Below are 16,266 nucleotides of genomic sequence, written 5' to 3' on the forward strand. Positions count from 1 at the left end.
CAGCAGTTCTGAGAGGAAGCTTTTGCAAAGATAAGCCTGAGCACAGCCAGTGAAATTCATCAAGGCTGACTTCCTGGGGGGGGGGGAATTATTTTTTAGAGTTTGGAGAAGTGGAAGTAGGGAAGGATTTAAAGGGGGAAAAAAGGTATTTTTTGTGAACTTCAAATCAGATTGAATTATCATCATGAGATGATTAGAATTGTTCCAATTTAATCTATTTATATTTTCAGGTGTGTCCCTTGTTGAAGAAAAATGAAATTAGATTATTTGACTAAATCATTTCATAGGAATATAGTTAAAACATCATGAACCTAGACCAATGATCTCAGTCTAGCAAGCTTAGGGGCATAGAGCTCAGATTCAACTTAGGTGTATTCTAAAAGAAGATGTCATTCTTCTCTTGGAGGAAGAGGAGCAGAGCTGGCTGTCATACCTATCCAGGCAGGGCCATAACTAGAATGGAGCAAGTGACCCAAAATTTAGAAAATTCTGACACTACCCTCAAGGAGTATTTCCCCTTCTAAGAGGATTCTCTTAGTTTCTGGCTCCCTATTCCTCCCAATTCCGAGGATCAAGCAGGCTTTTGATCATGTAGAAACTCTTTGGTTTCCTGAAGTTCATTACTCATCCTCAGTTACTGTGACCCAGGACATTCCATCTATCCTTGGCAATCAGTATGGCAAGTCAAGGCATGGAGGTGTAGGTATGTTAGTATAGGGCTAGCAACTCTGAAATTAGATAGATTCCTTCTTTATTCTGTTGTTGTTATTGTTATTTTTTAGGAGGAAGCAATCAGGGTTAAGTGACTTGTCCAGAGTCACACAGCTAGTAAATATATGAGGTCACATTTGAACTCAGGTCCTCCTGACTCCAAGATTAGTGTTTGGTCCACTGTACTACCTAGCTGTCTCTAGGTTCCTTTTAAAGGCACTTCTAATTACAGTCTAAATGCAACATTTCTGAAATTGCAAATTATCTTTTCTTATATATATAATAAACCTTGGCAAAAAAAATCATTCCTGTGCTATAGAATGTACAGAAATTGGGTAGAAGAGTAATAGGGAATGTGATTTAGTTGTGTTCAACTCTTCATAATCCCATGAACCACATCACATCAGTACTGAATGTGTAGTTTTCTACCATTTCTTTCTCAGTGGATTAAGGCAAACAGAAATTAAATGACTTGCCCAAGGCCACATAGCTATCTGAGATCAGATTGACACTTAAGTCATCCTGACACTGGGCCCAACACTCTATCCACTGAACCACCTTGCTGCTACCTATAAGGAGATAGTAAGAATTTCAATGGGCATCTTTAAATGCTTGCTAAGGACTGGGGATTCAAAGAGAGAAAAAACAAAACTGTCTTTGGCCTCCAAAAGTTTACATTCCCTTGGATGGGAATGCAGAACATGTACACAGATAAGGATGCACATGGAGAAAGGGGCATTTTGAGCAGTGGCAGAAGGAAACAAGAAACTAGAGTTGAGCTATGTCAGTTCTGTGAATGCAGAGAACCAAGTGGGCTCAGTATTAGGAAGGTCTAGTTAGTCCCTTGAGTTCAGGAATCAGGAAAGTTTTTTGTAAAAAGTCAAAGTGAAAAAGGGGGTTAAAGATAAGGTCTTCTGGAATAGTTCAGAGAGAAAGTGATAATTCAGGAAACATGTTGAGGATCAGTTGGGGCCTTGCAGAGGATCTAGACCAACAGATTATTCCTAGCCATTCAGTGAAGGAAAGTTTGCATTAAGACTGAGAAGATAGTATGGAAGGAGACTTTTGGTCAGCTGGAGGGGAGAGTTCTGGACAGTGGGTTTAAAGGAGAAAAGAAAAAAAGAGGTAGAGAAAGAATAAGAAACAAAAGAATGAGGTTCCAGTTGAGAGTTTTGTTTATTTATATAGGATAGCTGTAGACTAAAGGACAAGGAAGGGAAGAGAATAGGATTTGATTGAAGAAGATCTGAGGACAGATTGGAGTGATTAGAAACAGGGAGACCAAATAGGAGGTTATTTGAGTAATCTCAGAGTAAAGATATGACTATGGGATGAGGTAAAAGGAGAAAATAAAATATGGAAAAATAATTGGTGGGAAGGAATGAGGAGGGAAGAAGAAAACATGGAGTTGGAATTGTCTTCAAAAGCTGTCATAGCTTGAGAGAATGATAGGAAAAATGGGGAAGAAGAAATGAAGCTCCTCAACCCTATTCAGTTCAGAGAAATCGTAAACTGTCTCTCACTCTACTTCTAAAGTGGTTCTTGTCCACTCTGACCTTCTAACACTTAGCACCAGAATCACAGAATATTAGACTTAACAGTAGCCTTAGAATATAGACTGTTGGGACACAGAACCTATGGTACTTTAGAGACTCTATGTCCAAGGTCATACAGCTAGTAAGTGACATGTTGGTGATGGGAACTTAGCTCCTCTGACTCCAAAACCAAAGTCTTTTCCACCCTCCCAGGCTGCTTCACATGTATGTTTCATTCATTTATTTAATCTTTTGTTCCTTAACTGGGGACCTCTGATTTCATATTTATAGGAAATTCCAGGAAAGAGAATAAGGATTATATAGGAAATTCTTAGTCAGAAAACTCTCTAGAATTGGAATTTGACTCTTCAATTTACAATCTTAAGAGAGTTTCCTGGGTTAGTAAGAGGTTAAGTGACCTGCTGAGGGTCACATGGATCTGTTAAGTGTCAGGAGGCAGAATTTGAACCCAGAACTTTCTGACTCAGAGATACCTCTTGTGTCATATATACTTATGTTATATATGATGATATATACTGATTTAAATTGTTTCAATGAAGCAGTGTCTTTGCTCAGGGTCACACAGCCAGTAAGTGTCTGAGACTGGATTTGAATTTAGATCCTCCTGACTCTAGGACCAGTGCTCTATCCACTATGCCATCTAGCTGCTCCTACCTTATACATCTTTATACCACCCCCAGACCCTCAAACAAGAAGTTTAGCATACTTTCTGATTAATCAAAATGATTTATTGGAAAGAAGAACAGGAGCTAGAGATCTGGGAGTCCACAGAGAGGTGAATTAAAACAAAATTAGCTCTCCAAGGTGATGGTGATAGAGACAGGAAGAGACAGAAAGATAGAAGCAAGCAGAGGTAGAGAGAGAAGAAAGAAAAAGACCAGAGGAATGTAAGAGACAAAGATGTGGAAGAAGACAATAGAAAGAAAGGAGCATAGGCCCAGTGGAAAACAGGTTAATGACTTGCCATAGAAGTGGACTCCATGGAAGGAAGCAGGGAAAGAACTGTTAGAAAGGGAGAAAATAAGGAAAGTGCCCTCAAAACAATGAGACAAATATGAGGAAGAAATTTTAGTTTAGAGGTACATAAAGCAGAAGAGTCAGGAAAGAAATTATACACTCAGGTATCCTTGAAGACAGGAGAGATTCTTATATGTTGAACAAGCTAGGTACCAGCCTCCCTAAAGGTAAGGGGATAGGGAATGAGAATTTGGATCAATAGAATACCCTCATCCCTATCTCTCACTAAGTTTTCTGGGCATTTTATCTTTTCCTTCCTTCCTTCCTTCCTTCCTTCCTTCCTTCCTTCCTTCCTTCCTTCCTTCCTTCCTTCCTTCCTTCCTTCCTTCCTTCCTTCCTTCCTTCCTTCCTTCCTTCCTTCCTTCCTTCCTTCCTTCCTTCCTTCCTTCCTCCAAAGGTTACCCACCCCTCTACTCCAGAAAATAGCATTAGAATACCTGTTATTCTTCACTCCACATTCCCCTTACCTAAACTCCCCAGTCAGAATCCCTTCCACATTCCACACTCCCTATTAATCCTGTTCTTTCATCTTCAACATTATGCTCAGCAACACTATTAGCCCCTATTTGCCCAGTAGCCTTTCCTAAATAATACCAAGCTGGGGCAGTCTCCAATCCCTTCAGTATTCCCAATCTACGTGACTCTCTCCCTTTGTAGAGTTTGGACTTCTTTTCCTGACTTGAGTATCTTGTCCCCACTCATGCAGTAAATTACATCAGGAAAGTAGATCCCCCTCATCATTATACTGGGAGTTCCCTGAGATGAGAAACTGTGTCCCCCACCTCCCCAGACTGGAGACTTCAAAAACCACATTATGTATCTTCTCATAATCCTGGGAACTACTGGATAATAGATATCATATCTTCCCCTCCTTCTGTATTTTCCCTCTAAGTACCTAATATGTACAGTTATATATAGGAGTTTAGGATGGGCAAAGGAAGAATTATCTTAGTCCCAATTCCCCAACCACCACCATCTTCCTTTCTTGGTCTATTTTATCTTTTTAAAAATTTCTTATGTTAAAGAACTCTGCTTCCAGACCCCAACATCTCTCTTCCAAGAAATTAAAGATTAAAGAGTTGATTAAAAATTAAAGTTGGATTAAAGAGGTTGGAGACCTCATTAGTAGCTGGTTTTGGAAAGAAGAAAATCTCACTACCATACTCTCCTGCATTCTCCTCTTCCATACTTCTTTATTGGATTATCATTCAGTTATATCAGCTCAGGATGCCAGGAGGTTTCATTTTCTCTGACAAAAGGGCAACCTTTATCCTTTCTCTCCAATTCTCTATTTTTCCTTCCTCTTTCCCATCAAGAAAGACCTTAGCGGCCTGGTGGTTGTTGCCAGAGAGAGTAGCCAATTCAAAGATCCAGGCTTTCTCCCTGCTACCCTAGCCCCCAGAAGACAGTCCCATACCCTACGTTCTCTCTCCTTCATAGAGTGCCCTCTGACTCTTTACAAAGTTCTAGCCTTTGATATAAAAGTGGAATCTAGACAATACATATCCAAATAAATTCCCTCTTCTAGCCATCCCCTCCCCTAGACATGTCTTCTGGCCCTCTTCAAACACACACACACACACACACACACACAAGAGGGGAGGAGGAAAAGGAGGTCTCTCAACTGCTCAAACAGGAAGAACCCCACCCTCATCCCAGAATCTCCTAAAAATCATCCTGACCCTACAATACCAGCAGGATATTGAGATCTTAGTGGAGAGATAAAGGAGATTAATGTTCAGAAGCCTGCTCCCTCATATTGAACCCTCCTAATCAACCCAGAACCAATAAGAGGAAGTCAGAACTATAGCTCCCAGAAAGCTAAGCAGCAAAGGATCCTGGTTCTGACTGAGAGAGGTATGCTGGGAAATGTAGTCTCTGCATTCTGCACCTGCCGCAGGAGCCCAAGTAGGAGGGGAAAGAAGGAATATGATCGTGGGTAGGATGGAGCAGAGTGCAGTTTGCAAGGTCCTCACTGCCCCCAGTCCAGAGCCTGTGTAGGAGAGATGTGGTTCAGCCATCCCTAATTCTGCCAAATCAGTAGGGAATCATCCTTAAACCAGTATCTTAGAGAAAAAGAGCTCCCTTCTTACTACTCCTCCTTTGAGCTCTGCAGTTCAGACTCAGAACATTGATGGAAATTCAACCAGGACTACTTCTAGAAGAGACAGTCCAACCTGACATTGCTAGAAAAGACAGTACTGAAGGCACTTGGGGTGAGGACTGGAGGGAAGGGGTGACCAAAAAAGCAGAGCAGTTACAAAGATTCTAGGCCTAGCCATACAAAATTAAGCATGCAAATGAAATGCTAACAATATGCAAATACATATTAAATACCTCCCCCTTTGGGACTCAGTAGCTGGGACACTTTGAGCAGCAGCCGCTTAACCCTTTCTACTCCATCCCATCCTACCCACCTCCCTCTAAGGATCCTTTACTGCTCTTTGCCCTTCTACTGTCCATGGGTCACTCACCACTTTCCAGCGCTCCTTGACCACGTAGTTGGCCGGCAGGATGTCGGCCTGCTCCCCTCCCCCACTCATGTTGGCCTCTTCCCTGAGGGCAGCCGCTAGGCACTGCATCCGCCAGCCAGAGGGAGGGGTTTTGGTGGCACCTGCTTGGTTTGGGCCATCTACCTGGGGAGGTGGGAAGGTTTGTGAGTGAGTGGAGATGAAAATACTTGGGATCCATCTGGAAGGTAAGGAAAGCCCAACATGTCCACAGTCCATACTTCCCACCTACCACCTCCCAGAGGGGAAAAATCACCAGTACCATTCACTGGGACACCTTCCCTTCCCCACCCAAAGCAAATCCATCTGGAGAACAGTTTGAAGAGGAAGGAAAAACTACACCAGGCACGGGAAAACATGGGACTTGGAATGAGAGAGGAAATCACAACAGGAGAAGCCATTCTAGCCAAAGACAGAATTGAGACACCAATAACAAGAGTAGAGACATCTATTAGAAAAACATTAATGAAGAAAGACTCCGAAGGGGGGGGGGGGAAAGAGGCAGGTTCAATGAGAAGAGGAACATAATAATGATGGGAATCTAGATAGGCTAATATTGAGAGATCGTAGCCATGATAAGACATTCTGGTTAACCAGAGACACAATAGTAATTCCAGAGAGATACATTAACTATGAGAAAGAAACATGCTAACCAAGGTGAGATGCTACTAATCATGGAAGGGCCATTTTAACTAAGGGGGCACATGCTAGAGTAGAAATGCTACATGCTCATGTAAAGGGGATCTGATAAAAACTAATGAAAAAAAGGCAATGCAACTGAGGAAAGACATATGAATTAGCCAAGGTGAGAAATGATAATATAGGACATTCATGCAAACCAAAATGAGCCATGTGAATATAGAAAAGACACGAGAACCAAGGTGAGACATGCTAACCTTGAGAATCATTCTAGCTAAGAAAAGCCAGGACAATACAATAAAATGCACTCTGACTAAGCAGACATATCAATGGGGGGAAAATCCGAAAATCTCAAAACCAACTTTGGAGAATTTCTACCTGAAAAGAGAGACTCACTAATACAGTCATAGGAGTAAAAAGGATGCTATAGTGCATCCCTTTGTGAAATAGGCCCAAGATATCATTTAGAAATAGGGACAATTAATCAGCCAGGAGGGAGAGAAGAAGGAAAGGGAAAGAAAAGAGGCATCTGGAGGAGAGTGAAAGAGAACAGGGAGCTGTTATGAATTAGGAGGGGGGAAATGAAGATACTTATTAAGGTAAGAGAGGACTGAAAAGAAGAAGAATGAATAAGAAAATAACTTTTCTGATAGAAGAGTTTTCATGATGGGGAAAGAGGAGGGAGAAGAACCCTTGACAATTATGTTCAGGATAGGATGAGGAAATGAGACTTCAGGTGAGGGGAGAGCAAAAGAGGGCAGTCATCAGGAAAGGCTTCCTAACTTTTTTTTTTTTAAACAAAACTGAGCATCTGTTTAGGGAGGTCAAGGCTGGAGGTCTCCTCTAGAGATTTTTGAGAGAAAAAGTCAGCTCTCTATTATCCTGTTTGGAGGCATATAGTCATGGAGGTTGATAATATCTCTGTCATTTGGTGATTTAGGGCCAGTATCTTCACTTTGCTCTTCCTTTTTCTTTTCCTAACATAGATGCCTATCCTCATTTTCAAACCGATCCTGTAGGAAAAGAGTAATTTGTTAAGGAAAATGGGAGAGAGAAAAGAAGAATATCCTGGTATCAAGGAGAAGGGAAAAGTTGATAAGGTCATGGGACCAGGAAGAATATATCTATAGAAACCAGGTGAAAGAACTGAGAAAATATTAAGAAACAGTTTCTCTTTTTTCTTTGGAATAGGATGTGTTGTTTCCCCGGGAACCAGCATTTAGATTTCCTGAAGTCAAGTCCATGGATGGGAAGGCATAGATAAGGAGTAAGATATGAACTTCACTGGCTTCTAATAATTTCTTACTATAGGTGGATGATTTAGAACTCCCTTCACTGGATGAGTTTTACTACCTAGGTTTTACTATCCAGAAGTTGGGAGTAACTGATGGAGGGAAAGTCTTGTTTATTCAAATGGCTCAGCTTAGCTTTTTCCAGCAGATCCCAACAAGCCCTCCCTCTCTTCCACCTCCCATCAGTTATTGTTGAGTCGTTTCAGTCATGTCCAACTTTCTGTGACCCCATTTGGGGTTTTCTTGGCAAAGATACTGGAGAAGTTTGCCATTTCCTTCTCTAGCTCATTTTACCGATAAGGAAATCAAAGTAAACAGGATTTTAAAGGACTTGTCCAGGGTCAACTTTACAACTAGTAATGTCTGAGGCCAGATTTGAATTCACAAAAATGAGTCTTCCTGATTTCAGGCATGGAACTCTATTCATTGTACCATCTAACAGCCCTTAATGAAATGGAACAGGGGTAATTAGGAAAAGGAGAATGCCCTTGGATAGTATAAACAATAATAAGATAAAAGAAGGAATGGAATCCAGGAGATAAAACTGAAAGAAACTATAGGGGAAAATTAGGGATTAAGGGCTTCTGTGTAGAGAGAATTTTGTTAACATTCTCCAACCCATCAATTTATATCTTCCTCTCCTTACTGTCACTTTATTATAGGTAGAAATGGAGGTAGATATATAAGAAGAATTGGACTCCCTCCCCCTTCCTTGGGGGTCCATCCTATCTAAGACATCCATGACTTAGATCAAGGGAGGCATATGAGGTAGGAGAAGGAAAACCTGTATATGTTTTTTATAAATATGTGCCTGCTGATATGAAATAATGGGTGTATATTAATGGTATATCTGGTCAGCAAATATTTCCTCCTCTGTAAAATAAGCGTGTATAACTATATATATAAGTAATTGTAAATGAAAACTCATGTAGGTGTACATTAAAATTCCTATGTGTATGTATGAGTGTATGTTATATAAGGAGTCTCTACTGAATGCTCCATGTAAGAAGTATGAAGGGATATGTGAGTGATAGGACAGGTGGAGTGTTGGAAATAGGTGAGGAAGTAATCAAGTCATCAAAGGAGATGATGGGGAGAGGTAGAGTGTTAAGACTAGGGCAAATGAAGAGGGGGATAAGAATAGATAAGAGGTAACAGGAATAGTTGGAGGTAACAGAAAAGTAAGGAAGATGACTAGGGTAGATAAGGACTATGGGAAGAAGCCAGGGAACACTGAGAACAGTTAAGGGGATTATGATCACCCCTAAGGTGAGGGGATGAAGATTACATAGGAGAGGGGTAGAGAAAGATGGAATCAAGGATTCCATAGGGAAATCCATAGGGATAAGTAAGGATAGATTTAGGAGAGAAAAATAATGGTAATAGATGAGGGAATGATAGATACCTGTAAAGGGGCAATGTGGACCAGTAAGGGGGCTATAGGGACAGAGGAGAAGCAATAGGAACAGGTGTTATATAGACAGATAAGAATGGCTTTCTGGTGAGCAAGCTGATGAGAATGACGAGAAAGATGCAAAATCCATGGAGGGAAGGAACAGTAGGATGCTGAATTCCTCAGAGAGCATTAAGAGGAATGTGTGTAAGCAGGAGGCTGAGGACAAGGATGGGCCTCAAGCTCTGCTGTATCTGGCCCTGCTCTGGGTGGTGACGGGAGGGCGGGGGAGTAGGAGGAGGACATAGGGAGCCTGGATCTGGGAGCAGAGGGATGCAGCAGCAACGATGGGTGGGAAGGGAGAGACAGGCCAGGCGGCCCTTTCTATCTCCGCTCTTTTCCTTTGCACCGGCCCAGGCCTTCCCCGCTTTCCTTCTGCCCAGGTCTCCTCCAACCAGCCCCCAACCCCAGGCTCCTCAGAATCCAGCCTCCAGGGCCCCGATTCCCCGGCCCCGCCCCACCCTCACCTGCTCTGTCTCCGCTGCGGCTGCGGCTGCAGCGGCTCCGGGCGGCGCATCCCCCGGGGCCCGGGTGGGGCGGGGGCGGGGGCGGCTCAGTGCGGCTTGGCGCAGCCCGCTCCCCCTGGCAGTGGTGGTGGCTGCAGCGGCAGCGGCTGCGGCGGCCTCCCGACCCCGACCATCCCGGCCCGGCCCGGCCCGACCCCGATCTTCCTCCCCCGGCAGCGGCGGCGGCGGCGGCGGCGGCGACCGAGCGGGGAGCTGCCCACAATGCACTGCGACGCCAGCATCAGCACCAGCCCTGACATCACCGCCCCACCGCCCGGGCTCTGACATCACCACTCCAGCTCTGACATCATCACCTCGACTCTGACACCTCTCTCCAGCTACGGAAAGAGGATTCATAGACGCTCCGCCCTCATCTAATCTCTGATTAACGGGTTCCTCAGCTCAGATTTCACTGATCGCTGAGTATTTCCCCAAACCTGTCCCACCTTTATTTTTCCACCTCTCTTTACCTGTCCCCATCACTCGACCTGAACCTCACAGCTTCTCATCAGTCTTAACCATCCCAGCTTTTCCTATTATCCCTTCTTCCCCTTCTTCCATAAGTCTTTCCCTGTTTATTTTCATTTGTCCCTTTTTATCTCTTGACCTGTCTTCTTTCCTGATTTACTTTTGCCTTCCTGTCAGCCTTTGCATCCTCCCCTGCTTGAGAAGTGTGGGGAGTTCTCTAATGGATTTTTATCCCAGATGATCCTTTTCTGTAGAGGAATTTCAGTTCCTCACCTGCAAAATGGGGCAAAACTTCAATGACCGAAGGAGCATTGGTTTTGGAGTTAGAAGACCTGTATTCCAATCCTGATTCTGACACTGACTTATGTAACCTTTGGCAAATCACAATTTCACCGGATTCAGTTTCCTCCTCTGTAAAATAAGCGTGTATAACTAGATTATCTCTGAGGTCCCTTCCAGATTTTTTCTTTCTCTTTGATTGGTAGGAAAGGCTGATGCCTAGGGTAAAATAACTGTTTTATGTGATAAAATATGTGTTAAGATATGCTCATCATCCTATGAAGGTTCACTGAAAAGATTCTGTAGTAACAGATAAGACAAAAGGGTAATAATGTACCTCATCCTAGTCCACTATGATTTTGTTTTCCTGCACTATCTCTATGCTTTGAAAGCTTTCCACTGAATGCAGCTTGGAGATGATGAGCATTTGGCATGGTAAACTAAAATATTATTAAGTTTACATGGATCAAAATTATATACAGGCAAAATCTATATTTGTAGTACAGGAATTTATGTGTCTATTCATGAAAATAGGATTCTGATGTCTAATTCTAGACATTAATTCAAGTCTTTCTAGTTATTCAGATGTTAAAAGTTTAAAACCTGTGGTAATGTATTGTTCAGTTTCTATTGTCTTTATATAATTTACATTTGATCACTAAGCCTGGACTCCTTACAGATAAATCTTCTGTAATTTTCCATGGAAATAACCAAATCTGAATTCCATTAAAAATTCTATCTCCACAAATAAATCCCCATGATTTAACCATTTGTTTGTTGCTTCTCTGTTGATTTGTTGCAGGCTGAATTCTTGTGGCTGTCACCCATGGAGGGCTTTTAAATTTTGTCTTTGGATCTTATTTGTTTCACAGGCTCTATCTGGCAGTAAACCAGTCTTGGTTCCATTCAAGAAATCCAATGACATGTAAATGTTATTAACCTTTACTATTGGTTGGTGAAGTGATGTCTACTTGTTCTGAAAGTATTTCTATAGGTTTTCAATATGTTCTACAAATATCTAACAATTCCCTTCCTCTTTTTTCAAGAAAGTTGTAATTTTTCTCTAGCTGCCAATAGGTGTATTAGGTCCTGTATTTCATTAATATTTTAATTTTTGTGGATACTTTCCATAATCATCATCATCACTAGCAGCATATTAGAGTTGCGGTATAGTAGAACTATTCACTGAATTAGTATGGAGGAAGAAGACTCAAGTTTGAGGTATGTTTCTAACCTTGAACAAGTCACTTTTCCTTTTTGGGCTTCAATTTCCTTATTTGTAATATAAATATAATCTCATCACCAGATAGTCACCAGGAGATTATTACTTTTTGGCCACAATAACTTATTGCTATGTATGTATTAAAGTGTAGAAGGGAAAGAGGGAAAGAGGGAAGTGGAGCCAAGATGACAGAATTATAGAAAGCAGGATAGCTAAGTTCTCCTCCATAAAACGCCTTTAAATAGATCTAGAAAATATACCAGGCCAAAATTTTATAGATGAATCCAAAAAGAGTCACTGCGAATCATTTGTCTAGCCCAACTTGGGATGGGAAGCAAGACAGAGCAATCTCTGGACACTTGGGATGAATGGGGACAGTGTACTTCAGTGTCCAGGCAGATGCTATGCATCAAGACAAAAGGAATCCAAGATTCATATCAGGGCACCTCCATATCTTATCTATTGGGAACAGTTGCCAATTAGCAGCATTATTATCCATTACCCAGTTCTAAGTCAAGAGCCAGAGTGGACTGAAAAGGGGTCTCGTGCATAGGAATGATGTTTCCAGATAGAGAGGCCCTGAGCAGTGTACAAAGAAGGGAAGAAATTCAGATGAAAGCAACAGCAGTATAGCTCAGACTCTAGGAGCAGAACAGGCTCTCAATTTTAGCATTTAACTCAGCTTTCAGAGAAATAACCATGACAAGAATCCTAGCTCAAAAGGAAGCATACAATTTCACCACTGAACCAACAGAGCTTTCCAGCCAGCTGATAGGAGATGAATTCAATAGTATCTACCATTGCTTAGACTCAGATCAAGAGCAAAGCTCAGAGGGGATGCTTCGAGGAGGCAGAACAAATAGACTTTGCCTCAATAAAATCACAATGAGAGCACTGAAAGCTTGCAGGTCCCTTAGCCTATTCATGAGATCTTAAAACAATACAACATTCAATATCCCTCAAGAAACCAACAACAAGCCTAGCCCAGATCTCTCCAGAAGTATGAGAGTCCAACCCTAAAAATCAAGTTCAAAGTTAGGAGGTAAACTGAAAGAATGAGCAAATGAATTCTACTATAAAGAACTATGATGGTAGCAGATATGCTTATGAGTTAATCTACACAAGACAATAATGACTGTAGCAATCTACTATTTATAAACTCAAAGACTCCAGTTTTGGGGATAAGAATTCACTATTTGATAAAATTGCTGGAAAAACAGAAAATGGTATGTAACAAACTCAGCAAAGATCTGTATTTCACACCCTATACCAAAATAAGGTCAAAATGGGTACATGATTTAGGCGTAAAGGGTAATATTATAAACATATTAGGAGAGCAAGGGATAGTTTACCTGTCAGATCTTTGGAGAAGGGAGAAATTTATGGCCAAAAAAATAAAGAACCATTATGAAATGCAAAATGGAGAATTTTGATTATATTACATTTTTAAAATTTTGCATAAACTCAATGCAGCCAAGATTGGAACGGAAGCAGAAAGCTGGGAAACGATTTTTATAGCCAGTGTTTTTGACAAAGACTTCATTTCTAAAATATATGGAGAACTGAGTAAAATTTATAAGACAAATCATTCCCCAAATGATAAATGGTCAAAGGATATGAACAGATAATTTTCAAATGAAAAAATCAAAGCCATCTATAATCATGAAAAAATGTTCTAAATCACTACTGATTAAAGAAATGCAAATGAAAACAACTCTGAAATACCACCTCACCTTTCAGATTGGTTAAGGACAGGAAAAGGTAATGATAAATGTTGGAGAGGATATGGGAAAACTGGAACACTAATGTATTGTTGGTGGAGTTGTGAACTGATCCAATGATTCTGAAGAGCAATTCAGAACTATGTCCAAAGAGCTAAAAATCTCAGCAATTCAGTGATCCAAGGCCATCCCAAAAAACTTTGGATGGAAAATGCCATTCTCATCCAGAGAGATTCTTATGGAAACTGAATGTGGATCAGCATACATAATTTTCACCTTTTCTTCTTTTTTCTTTCTCATGGTTTTTCCCTTTTGTTCTGATTTTTCTTTCCCAACTTTCCAAACAGAATTATGTATGTATTTAAAATGTACATGTATAACTAAAAAAAAATTAAAACAAAAAAGGAGAAAAAAGATTCAGTCTAGAAGAGAATGTTTTCAAACTATCTACAAGCAATGCCTGAGAGGATATACAACTTGGGTACAAACTCAACTAGAATGTATGGAATAGATTTTTTTTAAGATTTTAAAAAAGCTTTTATAATCAATGAGAAGAAAAGAATTGAGAGTTAAGAAATAGGAAAGAAAACCAATAGTTTGGCACAAGAGACAAAACTTTGTCCAAGGAACAAACCTCCCAAAGAGAAGCCACAAGACAAGAAATATTAAAAGAAATCAAAAGGTTGAAAATATGGGAGGAAATATAAAGTATCTCAGCAAAAACAACTGTTGGGGAGGGATGGTAGAGAAAATTTTTTTTAATTACTGCACTATCTTAAAGCTATACTCCCAACCCCCAAAGAGCCTAAATATCATATTTCAATGAATCTTAAAAGAAAACTGCCCAGATCTCTTAGAACCAAAGCATAAAATGGGAATAGAAATAATCCACTGGTCACCACCTGAAAGAAATTCCAAAATGAAACTTCCAGGAACATTATGGACAAAATTTGGTTTCCAGGTCAAAGAGAAAATAGCTCAAGCAGCCAGAAAAAAAGACTGCAGATACAAAGGAGCCACGGTCAGAATCACACACAATTTAACAGGCACCAGTATAAAAGAGAAATGAATCTGGAATCCTATATTTCAGAAGGCAAAGGATGTGTGCCTTCTAGCCAAGAATAACTCACTCAGCAAAACTGAGTAGAATCTATAGGGGGGAGAAAGGAATAGATCTTTAACAAAATAGAGGACTCCCAAGCATTACTCATGAAAAGACCAGAGCTTTATAGAAACTCAGAAGGCCAAATATAGGAATGAAGAGGAACATAAAAGGTAAGCATGATGAACTACAACATAGCATTTCCACCTTTGTTATTGTTTGCTTGCATTTTTGTTTTTTTCTTTTCAGGTTATTTTTACCTTCTTTCTAAATCCAATCTTTCTTGTACAGCAAGATAACTGTATAAATATGTATACATATATTGTATTTAACATATACTTTAACATATTTGACATGTATGGGATTACCTGCCACCTAGAGGAGAGGGTAGAGGGAAGGAGGGGAAAAGCTGAAACAGAAGTTTTTGCAAGAGTCAACGTTGAAAAATTACCCATGTGTATGTTTTGTATATAAAAAACTATAATAAAAAAAGGTAAACATGAATGAACAATCATAAGGGAATACAGAAGGATAAACTGCTTACATTCTAGTATGGTATGATGAAATATATGTCCCTTCTGAACTTTATTATAATCTAGAGTCAAAGATGAAGTCTAAGTAGACTAGGCCTAGGAATAGTTCTGTTATGTCCCAATCTTAAAAGGAAAAATGGAAAGAGAGGAGAAGTAGAATACATGATGGGGTGGGGGAAAGGAAGATTAGAGAAAAAAAAACCACATAATTAGGGTGTGCAAGTAGACATCTATACAAACAAGGAGGAGAGAAGCAGCTTGACATGTCAACCTCACTTTCTTCTGAACTGATTAAAGGAAGAAAGAGTATACACACACATACTTAAACACATTTCTGTTAACAGAAAAAAAAAAGGAGGGTAAGTAAAGAGGGGAGGAGGATGCATTAGAGATTTGGGTAAGGGGTGATTAATCCTAAACAAAATAAATTAAGGATGCATAAAAAGATTTATAAATTTTTTTGAGATAACAAAGAATGGGAATCTGAGAGGGTACCCAGAAGTTGTGGAATCAATTAACAGACTATGATATATAAATGTATACAATAATTTATGTGGTATATAAATGGAATACTATTCTGTTGTAAGAAATTATGAAGGGGATGATTTCAGAAAAACCAGAAAATACTACTACGAACTGATGCCAGAGAAAGTGAATAGAAGGGAAACAATAATTTATACAATGACAACTATCTGCTAATGCCATATAATTTTGAAAGAATTAGGAACTCTTATCAGTGTAATGACAAACTAAATTTCAGAAGACTAATGATACAACAACATGCTACTACACTCCTGATAAAGAGAAGAAAGATTCAAATTGTAGAATTTTTTTTTAATATGTCCAATGTGGAATTTTAAAAATTGTATGTGTTTGTAATGTTTCTATTTTTCTCATGGAGGGGGGATAATAAAATAGATTTTTGCTATTTGAAACAAATAAAAATATAATTTGTTTAAAAGTGTGAATATGATATAATCTTTTAAAAATTAAATTAAATTTTTTTGGTCAGCAAAAATATATCTTTCCCTCCCACCTTCCTGGTCGTTTCCACAATTGAGAATTCATAAAAAACAAAACCTTCTTCACAAATACATAAAGTCAAGCAAAACAAATTTCCACATTGAACATATACAAAAAGAAATTAATATATGTATATATAATATACAGTCATTTCTGCTATAATGCTTGTTTTGAAATATGAGACTATTCCAATGTAACTGATATATTAAGGAACAATTTGAGAATAACATGAAT

The 16,266-nt window shown here is 39.8% G+C and overlaps 1 protein-coding gene across 1 annotated transcript in view; it reads right to left on the bottom strand.

The window, feature by feature from the left end:
- The window catches only part of TTBK1 (tau tubulin kinase 1), a 66,710-nt gene extending 56,996 nt beyond the window's left edge, over window positions 1–9,714 (bottom strand). Inside the window, 2 exon segments of the mRNA XM_074310840.1 lie at window positions 5,759–5,920; window positions 9,646–9,714. Of these exon segments, the coding sequence (XP_074166941.1) occupies window positions 5,759–5,866 (108 nt within the window). The 5' untranslated portion in view covers window positions 5,867–5,920; window positions 9,646–9,714.
- Window positions 9,715–16,266: the final 6,552 nt, after the last annotated feature.

This window comes from Sminthopsis crassicaudata, chromosome 4 (assembly GCF_048593235.1).
Source record: "Sminthopsis crassicaudata isolate SCR6 chromosome 4, ASM4859323v1, whole genome shotgun sequence".
NCBI lineage: Eukaryota > Metazoa > Chordata > Mammalia > Dasyuromorphia > Dasyuridae > Sminthopsis > Sminthopsis crassicaudata.